This window comes from Zalophus californianus, chromosome 3 (assembly GCF_009762305.2).
Source record: "Zalophus californianus isolate mZalCal1 chromosome 3, mZalCal1.pri.v2, whole genome shotgun sequence".
Classification (NCBI taxonomy): domain Eukaryota; kingdom Metazoa; phylum Chordata; class Mammalia; order Carnivora; family Otariidae; genus Zalophus; species Zalophus californianus.
Window position 1 is genome coordinate 13,040,630 of NC_045597.1, and position 13,487 is coordinate 13,054,116.

General features: G+C 48.1%; 2 protein-coding genes across 12 annotated transcripts in view; one reads left to right on the forward strand and one right to left on the reverse strand.

Annotated features, from left to right (window-relative positions):
• FARP1 (FERM, ARH/RhoGEF and pleckstrin domain protein 1) overlaps positions 1 to 11,358 on the reverse strand; it is a 265,189-nt gene extending 253,831 nt beyond the window's left edge. For all 11 annotated transcript variants that reach the window (XR_004819950.1, XR_004819947.1, XR_004819948.1 and 8 more), the window contains exon 1: positions 10,960 to 11,358. The gene's annotated coding sequence lies outside the window, so the exon portion shown is untranslated. The remainder of the gene's footprint in view (positions 1 to 10,959) is intronic.
• On the forward strand, positions 2,056 to 11,057 carry LOC118356812 (nascent polypeptide-associated complex subunit alpha, muscle-specific form). The gene is made up of 2 exons (XM_035726637.1): positions 2,056 to 2,190; positions 10,566 to 11,057. Exons 1-2 carry the CDS (start codon positions 2,056 to 2,058, stop codon positions 11,055 to 11,057), a joined length of 627 nt encoding a protein of 208 aa, XP_035582530.1.
• Positions 11,359 to 13,487: the final 2,129 nt, after the last annotated feature.

The following is a 13,487-nucleotide window of genomic DNA, read 5'->3' on the forward strand; positions in this document are numbered from 1 at the left end:
AAAGGGGCGACGTGCGGGAATTTTTTGAGCTGTCTGACAGGGTTCCATGTCCTGAGTGTGGTATTGTTCATACACATCGGCTCATATGGTAAAACTCACAGAGCTGTACACGGGGCGGGGGGGGGGGGGAGGTCGTTTTTACGCAGTCTTGATCTTTTAAAAGATAGATGCATTATGCACTTTCCTTTTGAAGCAATTTCAATTACTTTTTCCCTTAAGAAGATATATATATGTATGTATATATATATCTTTTCTTAAATCACCCTCAGGGCCCAGGTTCCTCTTGATTTCCAATTCTTTAAAAAACGCTGATCTCAAGGACTTTTACAAGCAAGTTATTTAGAATCCATGATTTGTATCTTTGGAGTCTACCTTCTTTCAACCGATTACCATTCATTATTTTCCTCTACAGTTGAGGACGAATCCCCCCTGCTTTATGTCCCTATGAACATTCTTGCCTGGGAGCAAAAGACCTTTTAGAAGAACACAGATAAAACTGTACAGGCTCTCAATAAATGTTCGCTGGGTGGGTATATGGTGCGGTTCATCCCTTAAGCCACAGATTAGCTAGATCCATCCCCAGACTGTCCCAAAGGCATCTGATAGCCTCTGGGAAAAATGAGCCCCCCATTCTGAGTTGCTCTCACGCATGAGGGTGACCATCCAGATAAGACACCCCTTGCCTTGGTGCCCCAAGCAGTCCACATCTCCTTTCAGTATCAAAAATGTCTCCATTTGGACAAAAATATATATACATGGTCCCCTTGAAGACAAGGATTTTTTGGGGGTCTGTTTTGTTCACTGGTGTGAATGTCAAGAATAGTACCTACCTTATGAAAGGTGCTCAACAGATCTCTGTTAAAAGTAAGATTGGTTTTATTCTTTGTAACTTGTGAAGACATTAAGAATTTAAAGAGTTGTGATTTCCCAGACACCCATGATCCTATGGTAAGATTTCCTTTCATCTATCAAAGACAGGCTCTTTTTTTAAGGACCTGGAAGAAAAAAAGGGAAGTTGGACACATGGCCCCCGAGCTCTAGGAACTAACTGGTGAAAAGGGTAAGATTCACACATCAGGGAATAACTCCTCGCACATCTGTATGAACCAGTTATGCCCTCTGGCACCCCTGCCACACATCCTCCACCCTCCCTATTAGCGTTCTACGTGCTTCTGGAGGCACTCTTCCAAAAGGTGTGCCAATGGAACTCAGAAATAGGCACTACTTTAATCGGAACTTGGAAAAATAGGCATGACTTGGATGTGTTACAAATGTTCTGCTGGGGGCTGATTAGGACTGCGAGGAACTAGCCCCTTTGCTGGTTAAGCGCTTTTGACCAATAACAGGGAAAAGCAGGCAGGTAAAAATTCTCCCCAAGTTAGAAGAAAATAAAGCAGCATGCACACTGCACGTGCCAGCCTACTGGAGGGCTCCTGGCTCTACTTTGGGCCTTTCTCAACCTCAGAGACAGGCCAGTTATGTGATACACACGCCCTGAGCGCGCTCTACCCCTTTTTCCCCCACTTCGGAAGGTGCATTAGAGTACAAGGAACATCCTCGGGGGTATAATATATAACAAGTGACAAACTACTTATGGCACCCCTCGTAAGGGATCCTTAGGGTAAAGCTGCTGCTCTTGGAGCATAGATATCAACATTTAGGTGACAGTGAACTTGCGGAGCTTTGCACAGCCCTGGGAGGAAGTGGGGCAGAGAAAATTGCTTTTACATTCCTGCCATTCCCTTTCCTGCCGGTCTTTCCCCCAGACAGGTGTTTGTTTGTTTGTTTTTCCCTCCCTAATTTTGCCTACCAATCCTATCCATCTGGAAAGGCTCGTGTTGTCTGGGGCCCATCTCATGTCTCCCTATCCCCTGCCCCAGACACACACCCCCGTAAGAGTGGGCCCTCACACAGGCTACACAAGAGTCCTACCCTGGGAGGTGAGGGTAGAGGTTCACATTCTCTACATGATCCCACATTTCATCACCGTGGGGGCAGGCTGAGCACATCTCCCAGGGGAACTGAAAACGCTCGAAGGTGTGATGAATTGCCAGGATGACTGGAGGTCTCTTGGATTCTAAGGCAGGAGCCACGGATGCTATACTTCCTGCCCTCCCCTGCATCACCACCACCACCACCAAACTGTCTGTCCTGCTCAAGATGCCAGGGGAGAACCCAGAAAGTGAAAGGGTAATGCCCGGCAAAAAAGAGAGGACAGGAGCAGGGAAACCCCGCGGGGGCTGACTCTGGATCGGGGTCTCTATAGGGAGACCCATCCACCTCTGCCCTTTCTCAGGCTGATACTGAAAACGAAGACATACCCCCTACTCTGCATCCTGTGGCTCAAGCTGGGCATCTGTCCCTTGCAACAAAAGAGACCTAGAGACCCTCCTACCATAGATTTATGCACACGTGGTCATTGTGGCAAAATACTGCAAGCAAAAAAATGACCCATAAAGGGCCATGTTAGTTACATCACGCAAAACCACAGAACGGTAACATCACAGAGGCATTAAACATTTTCATTTCAAGGGAAAACTCAATACAGAAAACCCTCAATGTGAAAGGGGGAAAAAAGTGGCTTCTGGATGTGCACGCATCATGCTCTCAATTTCCGAAAAATCTATGTTTGCATATATAAGTAAAAATACTTCAAAAAGGGATGCCTGGGTGGCTCAGTCAGTTAAGCGTCTGCCTTCGGCTCAGGTCATGATCCCAGGATCCTGGGATCGAGTCCCACGTCGGGCTCCTTGCTCAGCAGGGAGCCTGCTTTTCCCTCTCCCACTCCCGCTCCCACTCCCCCTGCTTGTGCTCTCTGACAAATAAATAAATTTAATTTTTAAAGTAAAAAAAAAAAAAAAATACTTCAAATATACCAAATACTGCCAAAAGTCAAATGGAAATAAACCAATTTCTAATTTTCATAATCTTTGAATGGCAGGATTACAAGGGATTCTGACTTTCTGTCTCATATGTGAATACTATCCTAATCCCGTTACGGTAACACACTACAAAGTGGCTCAATCAGGTAAGCCTCTGACTCTTGATTTCTACTCAGTCATGATCACAGGGGTGAGACCAAACCCCACGTCAGGCTCTACACTGGGCGGGGAGTCTGCTCAAGAGAAAGAGATTCTCTTTCTGCCTCTGCCCCTTGCCCCACTTGCATGCATGCTTCCTCTCTCTAAAATAAATAAATCTTTAAAAAAAAAAATAACAACACACTACAAAGTGAACACCAAAATAAACAAACAAAAACATACTTCTTTAACTAAAGCTCAGGTCAAATGCCACTTCTTCCCAACAGAATTCACAGTCTTACTATCCTAACACTTCTACCATTACTATACCTTTTGCAAAGTTACTGTCATACCTCACCTTTTATTATAATTACCTAGACACTTCTCCCATCCACCCTGGATGCTATCCTCTGAGAGCAAGGAGTGAGCCTTATTTTTGTGGCACCGATGGTAACCAGTATATTCAATAGATGTTCATAAATATCTGTTGACTTGATAAGGCCCTTACATAAACTAGAGTAAAAATAAGACAGCAGTGAATATGCAAATTACCCTGGTCAACTGGCCACCGTGATGGTAATGGGGGAGTGGGGGGTTGAGGAGCCGATCACACTTCTTTTTTAAAAGTTGTATCAATTAAATGAAAATAAAAATATTATTGCTCCACAGTCTGCATTTCATTCACCTGGCTACTTTACATTCAATTTATTCGCTTAATATCAAGGTTATTATGAAATCATTTAACTTTTCTTTACAAATATTTGTGTCTGATTTCTTAATTTGGTAAACCTCTGGCTTACCCAAATCTTGACATTTTCAAGTAGCTCAACTCCACTAATAACATTGGACCCCAATAAGATCTGATGCCAGAGAACCAAAAGCTCTAATAGGATTATAAAGGATGATATTAATAATGTCCTCAAAAATCTCCTAAGCAATATTAAATGTGCAGGTAAATGCCATTCTAGGTAGACAGAAAATGGAGGGTACCACCATCATTTTTTCTTAAAGAAGTAAAATATCGTGTTCAAGTATTTCCTGTAACCCAAACTGCCAAATGATCAATTCCAAGCAGATGTCCTACAAGGCCACCTTAAGAAGAAAGGTAAAATTCATGTTGATTTAGATGCAACATTTACACACAATATCAAATACCTAAAGAGTTCATCTCTCACAGAGATCTGATAGGACCACGAAATCACTTTCCACATAATTGATAGGGAGAAACGTTTTCTCAGAGATAATGGCAAATGGCAGAAGAATAGACAGTCTTCCAATTAATGCATCAGCCAAGATGCTTCGGATGGCAGTAACAGTAAAAATACTGTTTAGCACATGAAGTCCAGTTTGTATTATTTAGTATACAAAATTTACTATTCTTTAGAACACTAAGCTCCAGGTGCAGGAAGATCAATGATTCAGTGACACCCACAAGGACTCTGGTTCCATCTTTCAGCTCCATCATCCTCTTGCCGTCATCCCAAGGCTGATCACAATATGGCTGCTGTGGCTCCGGGGCATCACAGTCAGTCTAGTCCTTGGGTCTCTCTTTTTTTTTGGGGGGGGGGGCGTCTCTTTTTAAGAGCACAGCAATTCCCAGAACTCCTAGATGTTGGAGACTTCTGGGAAGGATCTGGCTTGATGATGAAAGGAGCCTGAAGAAGTCTGTGCCTTTACTGACCTGACAACACTAGATGTGTGAGAGAATGAAGCTGCCACAGCCATTAGCCATAATACCTAATTAGGCGGCGGCAGCCTAATTACCCAGTAGGCAACAAGACCAAGTACAAAAAGCAACATGGTGGGGATGGCAGGGGGAAAAGAGAGAAAGAACCTGGGTCCTTGATGATACCACGAGCTGAGATACCGAACTGGCAGCCCCTTACTATTCCTGGAGGCAACTGAATGTTTGATGGATTAAACTATTGGCCAGACATTCTACCATGTTAAGATAAATGTACCCTTAAAGGCGCCCTTCAGATTTTTGGGAAAGAGCACCAGTAACTTGCCCAACATCACAAACATGGCTGGGCAGATCTGTGTGGTTCCAGTACCTATGCTCCCATCTCTTGCCACCTCTGATACCACCCTCTACCTCCTATAGTCTCAAATGTCACAGGGTGTTCATTACACACACATTTTAATTCAGATCAACTAATATTTATTTACCTTCTCTGGGCAGGAGAAACAAAAATTAGGAAAATATACTTTCTGACCAAACAATGCTTGTTATCTGGCTCAGAAAATAAAGAGAAAACACAGACAAGATAGAATTCCTGCCAAAATAGAGGAACTAAAGCCCTTTCATAACTCCATATGCCTACATAAGCCACTCTGACCTCTTTTTAAAATGTTACATCTTGGGGCACTGGGGTGGCTCAGTCGGTGGGGTGTCGACTCTTGATTTCAGCTCAGGTCATGATCTGGGGGGGGTCATAGGATACAGTCCTGTGTGGGGACACTCTCTCTCTCTCCTTCTCAAATAAATAAATCTTAGGAAAGAAATAAAAATTTAAAAAAATGTAAAACGTTACATCTTGCTTTTACCCAAGGCTCCATTTCTGTATTGATTTCAAAAATCTTTCTTTCCCATAATCCTTCTGTGTGCTGAAGAACCAATACAACTCAACTCTGAATTTCAGAAATCTTATTTATTTGATCATAATCTTAAACACTTGTTTCCTCAGATTTTCAAAATAAGCCGGTATTTTCTCTTTCAGGTTTAAGTCTCTTCAACTCAGTTTTAGTTAAGAAAGAAAAAAACTGCTCCATCACCCTCAAAGTAAATGGAGGCCAACCTCTTGAAAAGAGAATAGCAGCCTAAGCCTTACACATAAAAACGTGTTATTTTTCCAAAGTTGAGTAGATTCCCTGACCTTTAATAAGTTCAATAATTAGATCACGTACAATGTTGTCCTAATAACTTCTCCTTTTCGATAGATACCATCAAAAAATAAAAAGGAGACTGATGAAAATATTCACAATACACAAATCTAACAAAGAACTTGTATCCAGGATACATAAAGAATCTCCACAACCACAAAATAAGATGACATTAAGGATGTGCAGTTTACACTCAAAAGCTATGTAAAATGATCAAAAATAAATTGAAAAGACAAAAGATTTAATAGACAAAAGAAGATACACAAATGGCCAATAAGCACATGAAAAGCGATCATTAGCCATCCATCGGGGAAATATACAATTAAACCACAATGAGTCACCAGGACACATCCACCAGAATGGCTAAAATGACAAAGACAGAATTTCCAGTGTTACTGGGCACTGCAGTAACTGGAATGCTCAGATGTCCCTGGGGAATGTAAAATGGTACCAACACTTGGGACTGTAGCTTCTTACAAAGTTAAGCATGTACTTATTATAGGACCCAGTGGCAAAATTCAAAAGACTCTGCGCGAAGACTTGTTCACAACTGTTCATATAGCTTCGTGCGAGCGAGCCCAAAACAAAGGACCAGAGCGGCCAAAGGTGAAGGAGTAGACACACGGTGGCACGCCCTGACCCTGAAATGCTACAGGGCAAAAAGATGGGAGGGACGAGTAGAGAGGAGAGAGTAGGGAGGGGGAGAGAAGAGCAAGAGGAGGAGAGGATGGGAGACTCAAAGTCAAGGAGAAAAGAAATTGTACCTTGACATAGTAAAACTACAGAACTCCAAAGAACCTTAAAAGCAGCCAGAGGGAGGGGCGGCTGGGTGGCTCGGTGGGGTAAGCACCTGACTCTTGATCCCAGCTCAGGTCTTGATCTCAGGGTCCTGAGTTCAAGCCCCACCCCTGGGCTCCACGTCAAGTGTGGAACCTACTTAAAAAATAAAAAATAAAAAGGGGGGAGCACTGCTCACAAAAAACAATCAGCCTGACAGCTGATTTTGCAGCAACAACAATGGAACCAAAAGACAGCTGATGAATACAACAGCAATCCAGAATTGTACACCCAGGGCATTTATTGTTCCAGAGCAAAGATGTATTTAAAGGCATACAAACACAGAGGTTACCACCAACGGATGCTCACTAATAAAACTTCTAGAAAATATATGCCAGGAAGAAGGAAAATTTTCCCAGAGGCTAGCTTCTCAGAGAAGTTCTGCTTTCTTCTTCATGCTTTTAGGTCTAAGTTTTGCTTTTTAATGAGGCTGTATCTTTTTACAGTATTACCCAGCGCTAAAGGTTAATTTTTTTAAAAGGTTTTATTTATTTGAGAGAGAGCACGAGCACAGGGGAGGGGGCAGAGAGAGAGGGAGAAGCAGGCTCCCCGCTGAACATGGAGCCCAACGTGGGGCTCAAGGCAGACACTTAACCAACTGAGTCACCCAGGCGCCCCTAAAGGTTAATTTAAATTGTTAAATCAGAACGAAACGGAAACAAAATCAAATACCAAATTTCAAATTCCCAGAACAGCAACCTTAAAAAACTTTAAACACTAAACTGGAAAGGACATCAAAAACGAGGTTTACTTATTCACTGCAAGTATTTCCCAAGGGAGTGCTCTGTGCCAGGCGTATACTAGATCCTGAGTTAACAGGATGAGAACAAAAAATGAAACTCACCGTGATACTGGATTTATAAGTCTTCTTTTACCAGATACCTTGACGGGAAGCCAAAGTCTGTGTACAGCACAACGTTACTCTTGTGGTAAGAAATATTGTCGTAATAGAGTTGAAAGCAATCTAGTTTGGCCCATGGCTCCTTTGTTTGAAAATGTATGCACAAATATGACAATTTTACACATGAAATTAATTCAGTGCAAATGATGAATTCCCACCTCATTTATTTGCCAATCTTACTTTGTCTAGTATTTCCAACCCCCGTTAAAATAAGAAAACTGCCATCCAGAGCTGGGTTCACAGCCAGCACCGCGCGTGCACTCAGTTTCAGTCACGTTGTACTTGATCCTCCCTGGCTTATTTCACAAATATCAAAAGCCGAGAGCACCATATTTCATATCGATCAAGTGCCCACTTTTGCTTAGAGTATCCACTTGGCACACATTTTAACTGCCTTAAATTAGGACAAGGGCAGCCTAAAAAAGCCAGTTTCTCCACTTAAAAATAAACATCTTCCGGGGGCTTCTTGTAAAAACACAGGCAGCATTTGGCATAAAAAAGGCTGGTGAAATCAGTATCTCGAGTGATCTGAATGGAAACCGTCGGGCTCTGATCTTTAAGGACATGTGGAAGTGGTTAACGGGGTAACCCGGCGGAAACGGGCCGCAGCAGAAACCCTACCCATTAAAAAGCCAAAAAAAGAAGTTGACCTACCGCTCGCTTCCCATTCAATAGCCAGGCTCAGGAGAGCCCTGCCTTTCAATCGAAAGCACCCCACAGCAGGAGAGGGGCAGCCACAGAAACCCAAAAGCCTGGCCCTTCCCCTCCCAGGCAATGGCACCCAGCACCTGAAACACCTGTGCACCCAACACCTGAAAAACCTGTGCAGGAGCATCTTTCCTTACTCTCAAAAACACGAGGCAGTTCTCTGCGATAAGCCAGGCCAGTTACAAAAGGGCTGGTTTCAAATGGCTGGTTCTCTAGGCCACAAAATCACTGGCCCAGGACCTACACATCCACCAAACTTCCCCCATCCTCTGGGAAAAACCACAATGTCACCTTTCCTATAGAGCGTTCCGCACACAAAGACTGGGCACTTGCCTTTTCTCCAGTGGTCTCTAACCTCTTCAAGGATGGAAAAAGCTTTTCTCTTGTGATGGTTATCGCACACACCCTCCTTAAAAATTTGTGTCATTTTCCAAATGAATTAAACTCTTGCTGTGCTCGCTGAGGTGGAGAGGATGAATTCCACTTTTTAAAAAACTAACCCTTTCGATATTATATTTAATTCTTAACTTCCCTTGGACAGTTTCTTTAATGAAATACAAAACACAAACATCCACCCAGGTGCCTTTCAGACTCAAAATAATTATAAAATAAATGCAATATGCCAGAAGAAAATTGTCTAGGATAGGTTTTTTTTTTTTTTAATCTCCTTTTGGTAAATTTGGCTACAGAGTAGCATTAGTGTTCTGTTATGATCCAAGGGATTCAATCACCATACAAATTCCAGGAAGAGACCATCAATGTGAAAAGGGGCATTATAAACCTAACTCCAGGGACAGACTCCCTAAAATGACCCACCATGCACCAACTCACAAGGGGCACGCTACAGAATCCGTGATCCTATAGGGCACAACTACATCATCTTCAACTATTTCAAATTTACTGCCCACATGAAAGAAACAAGAGATTCTGGGAAGGCCTGGGCTAGGGAGGCATCAACTCAGTATCTCCACCAACGCTTCGCCCAGTGAGCCAGCCACTGGCCAATAATGTCTATTTATTTTACCCAGAGGCAGATCTATTAGCCAGACATTCTAAAAACACAAACGTTTTGTTGTGCTTGGAGTAACTCCAATATTGGTGCCTTGCTGCAGAACGATGCTGCAGGAATATAAAGTGAGCCATGTGGATGCTGAACCCACATAGGAAGTGCATCGTCAGAAACTGACACACCAGAAGACCAACCCTTTGGAAAGGCTGAGGGTAAACCTACCCAGCCGGCAGGCTGTGCAAGGAGGGAAGAAAGCCAGAGACGAGATATCAGAAGGGCCCACCCCATCGGAACAATGAGGACAAATTTTAAGGCAACTCCCTCAAAGCTCTCAGCACCAAAAAGGCCCGTCTCCCTCCTCTCCCGTTTAGACTGAATAAGAAAATCAAGACAATGCTGAAGGCCGTTCCGAAATGGGCTTGGCAAGTCACCACGTGTAAAATACATTAAGGGGTTTGGCTCTCCGAAGACTGCCTGCTGGGTGGGAAGACAGGGGTCCAACAAAGTCAAGGCATGGGGGAAGCGGGAAACCGGGGAGGGCTGGAGGAGCGAGTGAACCTGCGAAGCTAACAAGAAAGGCACTCAACGATAATAAAATGAAACAGCCAGAGGCCACCATGGTACTCCAGAAGGCCCACAGACAGGCTCAGACCCCTAAAATGCTCCGGATGAGAGGCAAGCTCTCTCCACCTCTCAAGAAGCTGATCCGATAGCAGGGTCCTCGTTCCTTTGTGAGCCCCCCACCTCTCTCCTTTCTGGGATCCTGCAACCATCCCAGCAGCGGCCGGGCCCCAACGAAAACGACAAACCAAATCCAGAATGATGACGGGGAACTCATCCCCCCCCCCCAAATTAAACACACACACGCACACACACTCACTCACTCAAGGGTCTGGCCGGATCACACAGCTAAAGTTTCCGGAACTTAAATCGTAAAACCACAATCAGAAGTTGTTTTGAAATGCTCACCACAAAAATCTGTGTCCTTTGCTTGATAGGGAAAAAAAAAAAAAAAAAAACTTTGCTCTCCATAAAGGCAGGCGGTAAAGAGAGACAAAAATCTAACTTAGGTGGAGGGTGTGTTCCTCTTTGTCACTTACCGGGGTGCTCGCGCCGCGCGTGGGCGAGCGGCTGGCACCCGGCAGCGCCGTAGCACCCAAGCCAGTGGCCACCTCCCCGGCCCCGCGATCCGCCTCTGGGGGCCAAGATTACGGCCGGAGGTCCGGAAGCGGCGTCCGGCGCTGTCACCGTGCCGGGTGGGATGGGAGGAAAGCGGGGGGAAGGGCGCCGCGGGGTGGGGGAGGCGACGGGGGCCGCGCGAGGAGCCCCGCTGCCCGGGTCCGCGGAGGTGAGAAGAGTGCAAACGGTGGCCCGGAGCCCGGAGGCCCCCGAGCTCCTGCTATTGTTGCCGGGGCTGCCCTGGGCCCGGCGGGCGGGAGCACGATCCCACCCGCCGCCCGCCTCCTCCGGGCAGGACCCCGCGGGCACGCACCCACCTCCACCCGCGCCCCCCGCCGGCGGGTCGGCTCCGGGCGCCCCGACTCGCACAAGTTGCCGCCCGCCCGCCCCGCAGCAGTCATTGTTTGCCCCGCGCCTCCTACCTCCACGGCGCCGGCGGCTCCGGCTCCCACTCCGGGCCTCCCGGCTCAGCAGCTCCGAACCCCCGGCTGCAGAGGGCGCGGCGGCTCCGGGCTGCTAGTGCAGCGGGGGCGCTCGGCTATTAATACCCGCGGGCGGCGGCGGCGGCGCGGGAGTGCAAGCGGGGCTGGGGGTGGCCGGCCGAGGTCCGAGCCATCAAAGGTGGCGCGGGGCGGAGGGGAGGGCGGAGCAGGCGGGGTGGGTGGGGAGCGGGCTCAGGGTCGCCATGGCCGCTTCGACGCCGGGCCGAGAGCCACTCGCGCGGGGAGGAGCGGCGCAAAGCGGGCGGCGGCCGCGTCCCCGCCCTGCGCCCCAGCCTAGCGCCCGCAGCCCTGCGCCCGCGCCGGACCCGCCGCCTCCGGGGCCGGCGAGCGGGAAGTGAAGGCGATCGCGCCCCTCCCCGGACCTGGGCCGGCCCCTCGGCGGAGGGGGGGGGCGGGGGTAGCTGGGGCGCCGCGCCGCCCGAGCCGCGGGGACAGCGAGAGAGCCACAGCCCCCTCCAGCGTCCGGGCCGGCAACCTGCGCGCTAGCGCGCCCCGCCCCGCTCCGCCCCGCCCTGGGGGCAGGTGCGCCGGGGGGATGGGGGGGCGCCAGCCCGGAACGCCCCTCCCCGACCCCGCGAGCCCACCTCAGATCTGTGCCTGCCTTGGTCCTAAAGCCAGAACCCGTGTCTCCGCGCGGCGGCACGGAACGGAGCTCAGGAAGCGCTGGGGAGTGCGCTGCGCCACCAGGGACACGCCAGTCCCGCTGTGCGGTGGTGGAAAGCGGTACAGGGAGAGCGCGAGACGGAGCGCGCCGGCTAAAACCAGCAGCAGCTGGAAGGCGGTCGGTGGACTCCGCAACTCGCTGGTTGAGGTCATGCAATGGGGTGCCTGTGTGTCCACCTAGGACTTCACGTGGTCGCGCGGGAAGCGGCGTTTTGCAAGGACCCACGAGCACCCTCCCTCCCAGGCCGCACAAACGGGCTTCCGGCACCACCCTGGGCTGCGAGAGACTCAATCCCGATTTCCCAGGACAGTCCCCACCCCTACGTGCCCCACCTCCAGGAACAGGAGCAAAGCCTCGGAGGGGAAGGGAAAAGGTTGGGAGCTGGTTTGAGGAATTTAATGGGGGAGGGAGCGAGATTCAGGCCCAAGGCGGCTGGGACCTGTGGCGCACGGGCGGGGGACGGGGACGACAGACTGTCACTGCCCCCACCCTCCAGCTGGGAGCTCCTGCTTTACCGTCTCTAGCCCCCCTTCCTGAGCCCCCGGTGTCGCCTTTTCCTGTCCTCGCTGTAGACTTCCCACTCATGGAGGAGAAAGGGCGGGCAGCAGCAGGTTAGAACTCCAAGGAACCCTCTGCTAGATCCCGAGTAGATGAACTTCCCACCTCTGAAGGCCGCAGGCTCCGGAACCCTGGGCATTTTGCGCCTTAGAGGAGTTCACAGGCCTCGACCCAGGTGGATAGGTTTCAAGGGAGACGCTACAACTGAACTCGGAGAGGAGCAGAGCAGGGGCCCCTTGTGGCGGTGTGGGTGGGCACAACAGGGCTCATTAGAAGTACAGGGGGTACCTGCGGGCAGCAGGTGTGAGCAGTTTCTAGAAAGGAGCAAAGAGACCAATTTTTAGTATGAGGTACTGACCTGTATTTTTTTTTTTTTTTTTACGCTTGCCTATTTGATGAAAGTGGGAGTAAAAAGGGCCATGTAGGCCTCAGACCTAAGAAGAAACAGCAGTTGAGCAGTTTGTGGCCAAAGAAAAGAAACAGTAGGTTCTGACCCTCTGAGTGGCTCTGGACAAGCCATAGGTCAGAGGGTTTAGGCCAGTGCTTCTCTAAGTGTTGGCTCTCACACCTGCAACACATGGAAACTAAGAAATGAACATTTTGGAGTGTCACCCCACACCTACCTTATCAGGTTCCCCAAGGTCAGCCCACATCAAAATGGCCTGCAGGGCTAGCTCAAAAAGATTGTCAGGCCCCATCCCCAATGTTTCAGGTTCTTTAGGTCTGGGTTAGGGCTTGAGAATTTGCGCTCCTTTAGCGGGTATGCTGAGCCCACATTCGGAAAACTACTATATTAGCCTAATGATTCACAGTCCTAGAATCACCTAAGATTTAAAAAAAAAAAAAAATTCATTGGCCAGACTTCACCTCAGCCAAGTACATCAGGATTTATGGGGTTGGGACCCAGGCCTCAGTAATTTTAAAGTTCTGTCGGTGATTCCAATGTGAAGCCAGGTTTGAGAACAATTGTTTTTTTAAACTTTAAAGTATATATGAATCACCTGCGGATCTTGTTAAGATGCAGATTCTAGTTTAGTAAGGTTGGAACACTATTTCCTTTGGTTTTTTCTTTAAGACTTTATTCATTCATTTGAGAGAGAACGCGGGCGGGGGGTAGGGAAGCAAATCGGCTGAGCAGGGAGCGCAAGGCAGGACTCCAGAATCATGACCTGAGCCCAAGGCAGACTCTTAACCGACTAAGCCAGCCAGGCACCCAAGTTTGGGA